Genomic DNA, 12500 nt, shown 5'->3' on the forward strand with positions numbered 1-12500 from the left:
CGCAGAAAAGAGGACGAACTTCCGATTGCACAGCGATTTGAACCCCGCACTCACGCATGACGTCAGCCGACGTACACCTCAGTAGCACGCAGTTTTCAAAATAAAATCCCCCCAAAACAAATATTAAATTAATAACAAATAAAACGGAAAATAATGAAAATGATTTATAATCTGGTGTAACAACATATCCCTGCTACATGTGGTTGTTAAGGTGTTCTTAGTGGAATATAGGTTGTTGCTATACAGTTGCTATGGTGTTCTTGGTAGTTTATAAGGTTGTGTTATATTTTTGAAAGAGTGTTCTGGACAGTTGCCAGGGTGTTGTTCTGTGGTTGTTAAGGTGTTCTGAGTGCTTTTGTTGCTATAAAGTTGCTAGGGCGTTCTGGTTAGTTTCTAAGATGTCGCTATATGTTGTAGTGTTCTGAGTGGTAGCCCATCCATGCACTTTTCAAGTGAAATACTATCAGTTAAGGATTTTTTTTCGTCTTTTACCTTAATTAGGTTTAAAAAGAAACTGATGTAGCATCTTTGTTTTCTTTGTTTTTTTCGTTGCACTAAACATTATTTGATTTAACATTTTGGAACAATGTATTTGTTGTTTGGATTGCAGAATATGCAGTTGTTAATGTTAATGTTTACATATATTTGATTTCCCATTAATTTCAGATAGCAAACTTGTTTTCATTGGCCAAAATCCAATTTGGCCTATTAAATACCAAATAAACATCTTGTTCATCATGTATACTTTCTTTCTTTATTGTTTGTTGTTTAAAATAAAATCGGAAATCGGTATTGGAATCTGCCAGTTTGCTTGAAAAAAATGGTATTGGAATCGGCCATGTAAAATCATAGGATGTACTTTGTTGCTATACCGTTTCTAGGTTGTTCTATGTGGTTGCTAGGAAGTTTCGGTGCAGTTACTAGAGAATGTTCTGAGATGCAGCGAAACTGCATCTTTTGCTTTGCTGTTTTTTGTTTTTCAAGTGTTTTTAAAAGTATCTGCCTAATTGATAATTGTAAATGTCTTTCTGTTCCAGACAGAGGCCATGAAAGAGGCGTTGACTGGGCTCGGCCTGAATATTGTTGAGATGACCGATGAATCTGCCACACTGGATGGAGGAGATGTCCTGTTCACAGGTACCAGTTCAGCCTATAATGCCTCTGCTGTCAATCAAATTAATGTGTGTACAGATGAACAACCAATCACAGCTGTTCTTTTAGCCCCTTAACTGTAACCGTCCCACAGGTGGGACGCTTAGTAATCATCATGAATTAGGAATCATCCGAAAGCTTACGAACTCAGAATTCACCCTATGAAAACCGTTTTGAAATCGGACGTTGCGTTACCATGGAAACTGTACTCTAAATTAGGCTCCTCCCCCTAGTGGGCGGTGTCATGTTCAATATTACAAAACTACTTTATAATCAAAATCTTTTCTAATCTTGACAAAACACATATCGTCGGAAAGGTCAGAGTCTCAAGGTTCCATATTTGGTGACTGTTTTGTGATGGAAGTGATATTTGGACGGAAATTTACAGGAAAATGCATTAAAAAAACAATCAATGGAATGTGGACGACACCCGATGGCTATTTTTGGTACAGCACCGAAACAAAATCTCATGGGAACTTAAATTTTTGTGATATCAACTTCAAACTTGGAACACAACTTGGTTAGACATATGTTTTTGATTTTATAGTAATTTTAAAGTTATATATATATATATTTTATATATATATATATATATATATATATATATATATATATATATAATTATGTTTATATATATGATATAAAATACAAATATTTAGTACGGTATTTTTCATTTACAGTTAATTTAAACTTCCATAACTTTTTCATACTTCCATATTTTAAATTGCTTTCACTTCAGCAATAATCTGCTGAGTGTTTTCTTTATAACAAGCAATTCCAATGCATTCTTGATATTAAAGCCATTTTTATGTTTGGATAGTGCACTTTCATGTCATGTCTTAAAAGGGGGGTGACCTAAAATCTGAAGCTGTGAATCTGCTTCTGACGCTGTGGAAATGTTCCTCCGTCTAATGTACATTGTGTCTGCTTGAGTACTAGCGGTGGATGGAAAACTGAACACCTAATTGAGTCTGGAGACGTTCGGCTGGAGACGTTCCCGGGCTGAAACATTTCCTTCTGGCGTCGTGAAGCTCATATCTCCTGTGTAAAACGTTTAGTGGCTACTGTTCTGGATTCGAGTGTCACGCTACTCTGTTCACAGACCAGGACTACAGATGTACAAACCTATTACACCACAATATGTGAGAGAAACTGATCACCGTTTAAATGGAGCATGAAGTCATACGAGTCTTTTTATACAGCCAAACGTTGATACAGCTTCTCCCTGTCCTTAGATCAGAAGGTTCAGTGGCACCGAGTTGAACTCAGAGAGACATTAAGGGATAGTTCACCCAAAAATTAAAATAATGTTTATCTGCTGACCCCCAGTGCATCCAACATGTAGGTGTGTTTGTTTCTTCAGGAGAACACAAATGAAGATTTTTACCTTCAACTGTTGCTGTGTGTAGGTCATATAATGATGTGAATGGGTAACAATTATATAAGCGCAAAAAAAAACACAGCCGTGTGGCTCATGACGACACACTGATGTCTTAAGACACGAACCGATCAGTTTCTGTGAGAAACACAACAGTATTTGTTATTTTTTAACCTCATATCAGGCGAATCTCATCTAGTGTTCCCATCGGCTATTACTTCCGTCTGGTGAGGTCAAACTGGCGTGATCATAGATATATATATATATTATTTAGAATTTAGATGCCTCATTCGGCCGATCCGCGCAGGCACTAATGAGGAATATATATATCTATGATCACGCCAGTTTGACCTCACCAGACGGAAGTAATAGCCGATGGGAACACTAGATGAGATTCGCCTGATATGAGGTAAAAAAATAACAAATACTGTTGTGTTTCTCACAGAAACTGATCGGTTCGTGTTTTAAGACATCAGTGTGTCGTCAGGAGCAGCAGGGTTTTTGTACACGTTGTCTAAGCATGTTTTTTTTTTTTTTTTCTCTCATAGAATTGTTACCCATTCACCCCATTATATGACCGGCACACAGCAACGGTTGGAGTTAAAGGGGCGGTGAAATGCTGTTTCCTGCATACTGAGCTTTTTACGCTGTTAAAGACTTGGATTCCCATCCTAAACATAGTCAAAGTTTCAAACACTAATGTTGGACGTTTGATGGAGTATTTCTGTGTCAAAAATACTCCTTCCGGTTTCTCACAAGTTTCGGAGAGTTTTTTTCGAGTATGGGTCGGCTTGACGTTAATAGAGCGGAAGGTCCTTGTATGGGCCGTACGGGCTCTTCTCCCGGTAGGGTGCGCGCGCGTGACTAGAGCGAGAGAGGAAACACACGCCCGTAAACACTCAGGTGCAGATCCAGTCGTCCGTGAACACTTCTGTCGTTATAGTCCGCGCCGCGCTCCACTTTATTCCTATGGGTGACGTCGAGCGACTTCAACGCTTCAGCACAGCATTCTGGGAAGGCAGCGCTGCATTTGAACCGATTTGAACGCAGAAATGACGGGAAGCTTCACAACATCGCTTCAGTCGCGTCGCAAAGGGGATCTCCACGGTCACTGCTGTCAGGACTTTACCAAATCATACCAAAGAAGTGTGTTTTTGACGGAGCGGTCCCAGCGATAAAGGTTCGGTCCTGCTTTGGAAGCAGCCGGTGAGTTAAACTGCTTCAGATGTCTGTGCTGTCGGCTATCGTCGCGTGAGTAAACATCAGTAAACGACACGATCGCGTGCTTCGTCATTCAAATGCGCTAACGGACTCCATTGCTGTTCTCTGTATAACGTTACACTAGTCTGACGTGCAAAACCGTTTTGCTTGCTACTTCTAAGGTTTAGTCGCATACAATAGTCCATAAACCGAATCATGTCCTCATAAACTGCGAGTAAACACACACAAATGTTGACAGGCCACTAAATACAGTCCATACCACAGAGACGGACGTCCTGCTGCTGCTGCTTCTCCTGTTCAGTTTATTTCAGCCTCCGGATCTGATTCTGGATCATTATCTGTATTAGCTGAGATCGATAGCCATGGGTTTCTCCACGCTTGAGGACGTCACCGCTTTGCGCGCTCGTCATTCTTTAGCTCCGCCCACACGATACGCCTCGTCATTCTTTAGCTCCGCCCACACGATACGCCTCGTCATTCTTTAGCTCCGCCCACACGATACGCCTCGTCATTCTTTAGCTCCGCCCACACGATACGCCTCGTCATTCTTTAGCTCCGCCCACATGATACGCCTCCAGGCGCTCGTTTTTTTCCGGAAAGACTCGGTACAGCCCATATTTCTTTTATAAATATAATAAAACTAAAGACTTTTCGGAGATATGAAGGATGCAATACTACTCTATAGGTACTCAAGATTGACACGAGATTGACTGAAACTGAGTGTTTCACCCCCCCTTTAAAAATCTTAACTTGTGTTCTCCTGAAGAAACAAACACACCTACATGTTGGATGCACTGGGGTCAGCAGATAAAATCACATTTTCATTTTTGGGTGAACTAACCCTTGTGCATTAATTAAAAAAAGTTACACATAGGTTCTTAAAGGACAAAAATGTCCATGTCGAAAAACTCTCATAAAAAAAGTAATCTTGGGAGCACAGACTTCAGTTTGGTCTCATTTTAAAAAAGAGCCTTGGCAGAATATTGTTGAAGTCAAACAAGTTTAAAAAGTGAAACCAAAAAAGTTTAAGTTTATGAAAATGATTTATGAATAATATTTTATGAAACAATATATGTATATTTAAATATATGTATGTTTAAAACATGTTGAGTTCTAAAAAATAGGAAATCAAAGCCATACATCTAAAAAAAAAAGCTGTTTCAAATTTGAGGTTGATATCTCAAAAAATGAGTTCTCAGCATGATTTTGTTTGGGCGCAGTGCCAATCTCTCCCCATTAGATGCCAGCAAAACTCTTTGTTTTGGATTCGTGATTTGCAGTTGCAGTCTCATATGTTACAAGCACACACATGCACACCTACACACAATTATTTTTATTACACACAAACACACCACACTCTGACATCCATACCAACACAACCACACAGTTATGACTGCATAATTTATCAAATTGGCTTTATAATATGCATAAACAAAAAACTGGAATAAAGTAAGTATTTGCTTTATACGCCAAGCCTGAAAAAATGGCACCATCTAGTAAAAAATAGTAAAAACTAAAATTTTGAAACCTTGGCAACAGAATAAAAGCCTATTAAAGCTACACTGTGATGTTTTCCCCCATCTAGCCGTGTAAAGGTTTATGACCATCCAGTGAATATTAGTTTCTGTTCCTCTCAGTTCTGATTTCGTTTTAACTCCTACGGTGGCTGATTTAGTCCAAGATTAACATGGCAATCCCCCTCTTCACATTCGACACGGTGCCATCGAGTGTTAAACGCGAAAGGCGAAGCTTGAATTTACGGGTATGTCCCTCTTTGGCTAATGTACTTTCAAGATGGAGGAGCAACATGGCGACCGGAATGATTGAAAGAACTAAGTGTTTTTAGCTGAGAGTAAACTAAAAAAGTTACACAGTGTAGGTATAACAAAGATTGCATCATTTTATAGTTAAATGGCAACGGGATTAAAAATAGCAGTTTTAATGGGTTTCAATGTGGACATTTCTGTCCTTATGGCCCTAAGTGTGAGTATTTTGTGTTTTTTTAAAGGAAATGGTGGTTTAATATTAAAATTCAAATAAAAATACACACGTGGCAAATTTTATTTTCCATAAAGACGCAAAAGGGTTAAGAAGCTGTAACTAACCTCTCAAAATGAATTGGGTCTCCTTTGATCAATGGCGGAAACCAGATACAATCCAAATCGCAGTCTAGACCAACCCTCGTGTTCCTTCAGTTGATATCAGTCCAGATCACACTGTAAAAAAATTAGTGCTGGGCAACGATTAAAATGTTTAATCGCAATTAATCGCATGATTTTCTGTAATTAATCGTGATTAATCGCAGTATGCGCAAAATTCAATAATACAAAAGTGCTGCTAAATAAACAAAAGTGCAATAACATAAGGTTTGTAAACACTTTAAACAAATAAGGTGCTTTTTACAGCAGTTAAAAGTTAGAAACAGTTACAATATTTCTTGTAAATATCAACTTAAACATTAATTTATTCAAATTAAATTAAATTGGTGGTCTACATGTATTGATTGTGTAGTAATATTCTCATCAGTGTTCTGTCAGCTTTAACATCGGCCGACTTAAATCTGCATATTTGTGATATTCACCCCAGGGCGTTATTTAATTTTATAAAGGCCATTTTTTAAAATCTTGTTAAATGTGTGCATCATCTTTCATGTTCAATTCTTACATTTGATTAATAAATTCAGTTATAAGAGTAAAGACACGACAGGCTGTTACCAATCAAATTAAATCATTTAAACTGCAAAAAATACAGCTGCAATAAATAATGTTATAAGATTGATGTTCTCAATAAAACCTGCAATCATACTTTAAACATAACCGCCAATAGGGGGCAGCAAGTGATCGTCTTCATGAGCGAGTCATTGAGTCGTTTATTCAAATGATTCATTCAAAACACTGAATCATTCAGTAACAAAACACCGCGCTGAGTGTTGCTTTCCTCTGGAACTATTTTCGTCGGTGAAATCATGGGTGCAATGGAACAAAAGGCTGTTTGGATCTAAAATGTAAGTAATTTAATATTAATTAGGCTACTTGTTTATTGAACTAGGCTACACCATTCATGCTACACAATTCACGATTGCAAAGTCGACTTGTGTTATTAACAATAAATCATAAATCATAAATCTCAACAACTACAGAAAGCTCAGTTTTCCCTCAGTATGTTTCTTCTGTGAGTTTATATCGCTGCTCAATTGTTTTGATTTCTCCACGAATGTCTCTCACAAAGAGACCGGCAGCGCGAGCCTCAACGCGACTAACGTACCAGAGGCAGAGAGACACTCATCAATCGCTGATTACATTGAATATAATAAAAACAACAACACAAATCTGAATCATTCTCGCGTTTCTGGTTATTTTATTATTTTATTTGTCCCAGACAAAGAATGTCAGCCATTGGCTTAGGCTACAGACAGCGCTGTATTCTCCTGACCAATGGTTTGTCTGTGTGTGTATTCTCCTGACCAAAGGTTTGTCTGTGTGTGTATTCTCCTGACCAATGGTTTGTCTGTGTGTGTGTTCTCCTGACCAATGGTTTGTCTGTGTGTGTATTCTCCTGACCAATGGTTTGTCTGTGTGTGTATTCTCCTGACCAAAGGTTTGTCTGTGTGTGTATTCTCCTGACCAATGGTTTGTCTGTGTGTGTATTCTCCTGACCAATGGTTTGTCTGTGTGTGTATTCTCCTGACCAATGGTTTGTCTGTGTGTGTATTCTCCTGACCAATGGTTTGTCTGTGTGTGTATTCTCCTGACCAATGGTTTGTCTGTGTGTGTATTCAGAGGCAGAGCAACGGCCTTTCAATATAATAATAAATAACTCATTAATGTGCGATAAAATAATTGTCGGCGTTAACTTGCCCAGTCCTAAAAAAAATATTAAAAAAATAAGTTACTTGGTTCCCTTAATTTTGAGTTCATTGAAATTAAAAATTTGAGTTAATACAATGAACATTTTTGAGAATCGACAACCTTTTATTAAAATATTATTAACAGATTTTGTAAGCATATTGGGTAATTGTGTGTTTTATTTGTGATGACGCAGTGAAGCCAAATTGTGCTATTTTCATGATTTATCACATTCTTTATGTGGTTCAGACACAATAATATTTTGAGTTTCTATTTATTAAACCAATTTCCTTCATTGTATCAACTCACATTTTTTATTTCAATAAACTCAAAATTTTAAGGCAACCAGGTGACTTACTTTTTTAAGTTAAACCAACAAAACATGTTTACAGTGCAGCTCCTGCCAGTTCTTTTGGACGTGAATGTAAACGTGTGTTCTGTGTTCAGGTAGAGAGTTCTTCGTGGGATTATCCAAGAGGACCAATCAGAGAGGAGCAGAGATCCTGGCCGACACCTTTAAGGTCTGTCCTGTATATCCATCTGTCCATCTTTTCTCTCAGTATTTAGCGTGGGTCAGAGGTTTGTATAGAGCTGTTTCTGCAGACCACGAAACACATTAACCGTGAGCTCAGATTTATTTTTTGATTTTTTAAATTTGTATTACAATAACACAACACAGTGGTACTTGTATCTCACAACAATATAATACCGTTCTTTTAGTGCTATGAAAGATTATTAATATCCTTTCTTGTTCTACCCTATCTATAATATGTTGCTGGCTCATTAAAAATATTTGCTATACATTTAAAATAAATGTAATTTCTTAGTATATAGGCCCTGTTTCTATAAATATATTTACTGTACTTGTTTTTTTATTAAAGGGGCGGTGAAGTGCTCTTTCATGCATACTGAGCTTTTTACGCTGTTAAAGACTTGGATTCCCATCCTAAACATAGACAAAGTTTCAAACACTAATGTTGGACGTTTGATGGAGTATTTCTGTGTCAAAAATACTCCTTCCGGTTTCTCACAAGTTTTGGAGAGTTTTTTTCGAGTATGGGTCGGCTTGACGTTAATAGAGCGGAAGGTCCTTGTATGGGCCGTACGGGCTCTTCTCCCGGTAGGGTGCGCGCGCGTGACTAGAGCGAGAGAGGAAACGCACGCCCATAAACACTCAGCTGCAGATCCAGTCGTCCGTCAACACTTCTGTCGTTATAGTCCGCGCCGCGCTCCACTTTATTCCTATGGGTGACGTCGAGCGACTTCAACGCTTCAGCACAGCATTCTGGGAAGGCAGCGCTGCATTTGAACCGATTTGAACGCAGAAATGACGGGAAGCTTCACAACATCGCTTCAGTCGCGTCGCAAAGTGGATCTCCACGGTCACTGCTGTCAGGACTTCACCAAATCATACCAAAGAAGTGTGTTTCTGACGGAGCGGTCCCAGTGATAAAGGTTCGGTCCTGCTTTGGAAGCAGCCGGTGAGTTAAACTGCTTCAGATGTCTGTGCTGTCGGCTATCGTCGCGTGAGTAAACATCAGTAAACGACACGATCGCGTGCTTCGTCATTCAAATGCGCTAACGGACTCCATTGCTGTTCTCTGTATAACGTTACACTAGTCTGACGTGCAAAACCGTTTTGCTTGCTACTGCTAAGGTTTAGTCGCATACAATAGTCCATAAACCGAATCATGTCCTCATAAACTGCGAGTAAACACACACAAATGTTGACAGGCCACTAAATACAGTCCATACCACAGAGACGGACGTCCTGCTGCTGCTGCTTCTCCTGTTCAGTTTATTTCAGCCTCCGGATCTGATTCTGGATCATATCTCTATTAGCTGAATCTGATCGATAGCCATGAGTTTCTCCACACTTGAGGACGTCACCGCTTTGCGCGCTCGTCATTCTTTAGCTCCGCCCGCACGATACGCCTCGTCATTCTTTAGCTCTGCCCACACGATACGCCTCGTCATTCTTTAGCTCTGCCCACACGATACGCCTCGTCATTCTTTAGCTCCGCCCACACGATACGCCTCGTCATTCTTTAGCTCCGCCCACACGATACGCCTCGGCATTCTTTAGCTCCGCCCACACGATACGCCTCGGCATTCTTTAGCTCCGCCCACACGATACGCCTCGGCATTCTTTAGCTCCGCCCACACGATACGCCTCGTCATTCTTTAGCTCCGCTCACTCGATACGCCTCGTCATTCTTTAGCTCCGCCCACACGATACGCCTCGGCATTCTTTAGCTCCGCCCACACGATACGCCTCGGCATTCTTTAGCTCCGCCCACACGATACGCCTCGTCATTCTTTAGCTCCGCCCACACGATACGCCTCGTCATTCTTTAGCTCCGCCCACACGATACGCCTCGGCATTCTTTAGCTCCGCCCACACGATACGCCTCGGCATTCTTTAGCTCCGCCCACACGATACGCCTCGTCATTCTTTAGCTCCGCCCACACGATACGCCTCGTCATTCTTTAGCTCCGCCCACACGATACGCCTCGTCATTCTTTAGCTCCGCCCACACGATACGCCTCATCATTCTTTAGCTCCGCCCACACGATATGCCTCATCATTCTTTAGCTCCGCCCACACGATACGCCTCGTCATTCTTTAGCTCCGCCCACTCGATACGCCTCGTCATTCTTTAGCTCCGCCCACTCGATACGCCTCGTCATTCTTTAGCTCCGCCCACGCGATACGCCTCGTCATTCTTTAGCTCCGCCCACACGATACGCCTCGTCATTCTTTAGCTCCGCCCACACGATACGCCTCGTCATTCTTTAGCTCCGCCCACTCGATGCGCCTCGTCATTCTTTAGCTCCGGCTAAAGGATAAATCTACTTTATCCACCATCTAGTTTATAGTAGTATTTTGGTCATCGATTGTGATTATATATATTGTTTTATTTGTTGTTTTTCTTTATAATGAAGTTGTCTGTATTTAGTAGATTGTGTTTAACTCACAAAAGAGTGATTATCACTTCAACACACTGAGGTATAGAAATTAGACATAGAATTTTTAAACAAAACTGCATTGGTATCGGCCAATACTCAGAATTTTTTATATCGGATTAGATCGGTTCTAAAGAAACGGTATTGGTGCATCCCTAATTGTATATTTTGGCTTTCGACCGTTTTGCTGAAAAGCGTCTCCAAATGTCTTTACTCATTGCTGGAGTTGGTCTGATGCTCAATGCCTTGATATTTCACTCCTCATTCTTCTTCTGTGGTGATCAGTTTCTGCTAGCGGTTATATTTTGGGATGTTTGCTCCCTATAGTAATTGTTCTTATTATTATTCCTCCTCAAAGCGAGTCAATGGCAGCCCTATGAAAAGAACATGGGAAAATGAGGAAATTTGGCACAATCGAATTCAAGTCAATTCTTCGAACCGTTTTCATTTAACGTGAGGACAAATTCTACAAAAAAACATGGCAAAATGGATGTGAGGCTATATCTCTGCAACGCTTCAAGGAAATCTGACCAAAATTGGTGTGTGTTGTGACAATCATGACCTGAGGGTACCTGCACAGTTTCGGCACAGCGCCATCTAGTGGTCAGGAAATACGCAGATTTGAAATTTTTAAGCTTAACTTCTAAATGGTTTGACCAAAGATTTGACAAAAAAATTGTCGTCCAACTCTGACCACACCAGATCAATTTGGTGTCAGCGCCACCTATTGTTCAAAAGTAATAATAGATTATGTCACATCACTAGTGATTGTATGTTTGGCTTTCGACCGTTTTGCTAAAAAGCGTCTCCAAATGTCTTTAGTCCTTGTATTTAGTCATGATATTTCACACCTCATTCTTCTTCTGTGGTGATCAGTTTCTGCTAGCGGTTATATTTTGGGATGTTTGCTTCCTATAGTAATTGTTCTTATTATTCCTCCACAAGGGGATTCAATGGCAGCCCTATGAAAAGAACATGGGAAAATGAGGACATTTGGCACAATTGTAGAGATGGTAATGAACAGTGGTGGAGGAAGAACTGAATCTCAGTACTTAAGCAAAAGTACAAGTAACCAGAAATATATTTACTTTAGTAAAAGTAGAAGTACTACAAAGACAATCCTACTTAAGTAAAAAGTACTTGATTTTAAATGTACTTTAAGTATTAAAAGTAAAAGTACTTGCATAAACATGAATTCTCTTAATGTCTAATTCTAATAATTAAAAAGAAGACAACAGTATGAGCGCTGGCATTTTAATTGAGTTAGTTTTGGGTTAATGTAATTGTTCTGACCATCTGTTGCCCAGTTTACATTCTGGCTTACAATTCTGCTTATCTGCAAAGTTAAATGTCATTTTTCTGAAGCAACATTCTCATCACCTTTGATGTATTTAAATCTTCATATTTATGATAGTTTTACCTTTTATAAAGGACATTTTCCCCTAATCTTATTAAATATAGGCTTTGCTTCAGCTTTCCCTTTATATTCTTAAATTTGATTAATAAATTAAATTAGAATAAGATACAATAGGGTTGTTACCAATCAAATTAAATAATTAACACTGAAAAATTGCAACTGCACTAAATAATGCTATTTAACGATTGTTTTAACTAAAAAAAGTGAACTAAACCACCAGTAGATGGCGGCAGGTGAATCCTTATGAGAGAGTCATTGAGTCGATTCGTTCAAACGGCTGATTCGTTCATAAATGAGGCAGTCGTTTATGAATAGGGCATTGAATCTTTGATTCAGTAACGCACTGTTGCTGTGCGATACGTTATGGTTCGGATGTGGAAATCTGATCTTGGAAATATTTTCGCTGCTGAAGTAGAACAAAAGCAATAAAGCAATCAGTAAGTGACTTGATGTTAATTCACTGTTTATGGAACTGTCAAATGAAATCAGTGTCACATTTTCTGTCGTGATGGTATTCAGG

The 12500-nt window shown here is 39.4% G+C and overlaps 1 protein-coding gene across 3 annotated transcripts in view; it reads left to right on the top strand.

The window, feature by feature from the left end:
• ddah1 (dimethylarginine dimethylaminohydrolase 1) overlaps positions 1-12500 on the top strand; it is a 135735-nt gene that overhangs the window by 106415 nt on the left and 16820 nt on the right. For all 3 annotated transcript variants that reach the window (XM_067445414.1, XM_067445413.1, XM_067445415.1), the window contains exons 2-3: positions 1038-1137; positions 8044-8117. In XM_067445414.1, the coding sequence (XP_067301515.1) occupies positions 1038-1137; positions 8044-8117 (174 nt within the window). The remainder of the gene's footprint in view (positions 1-1037; positions 1138-8043; positions 8118-12500) is intronic.

The sequence above is a fragment of the Pseudorasbora parva genome, chromosome 6 (assembly GCF_024679245.1).
Source record: "Pseudorasbora parva isolate DD20220531a chromosome 6, ASM2467924v1, whole genome shotgun sequence".
In the NCBI taxonomy this organism is placed as follows: Eukaryota; Metazoa; Chordata; class Actinopteri; order Cypriniformes; family Gobionidae; genus Pseudorasbora; species Pseudorasbora parva.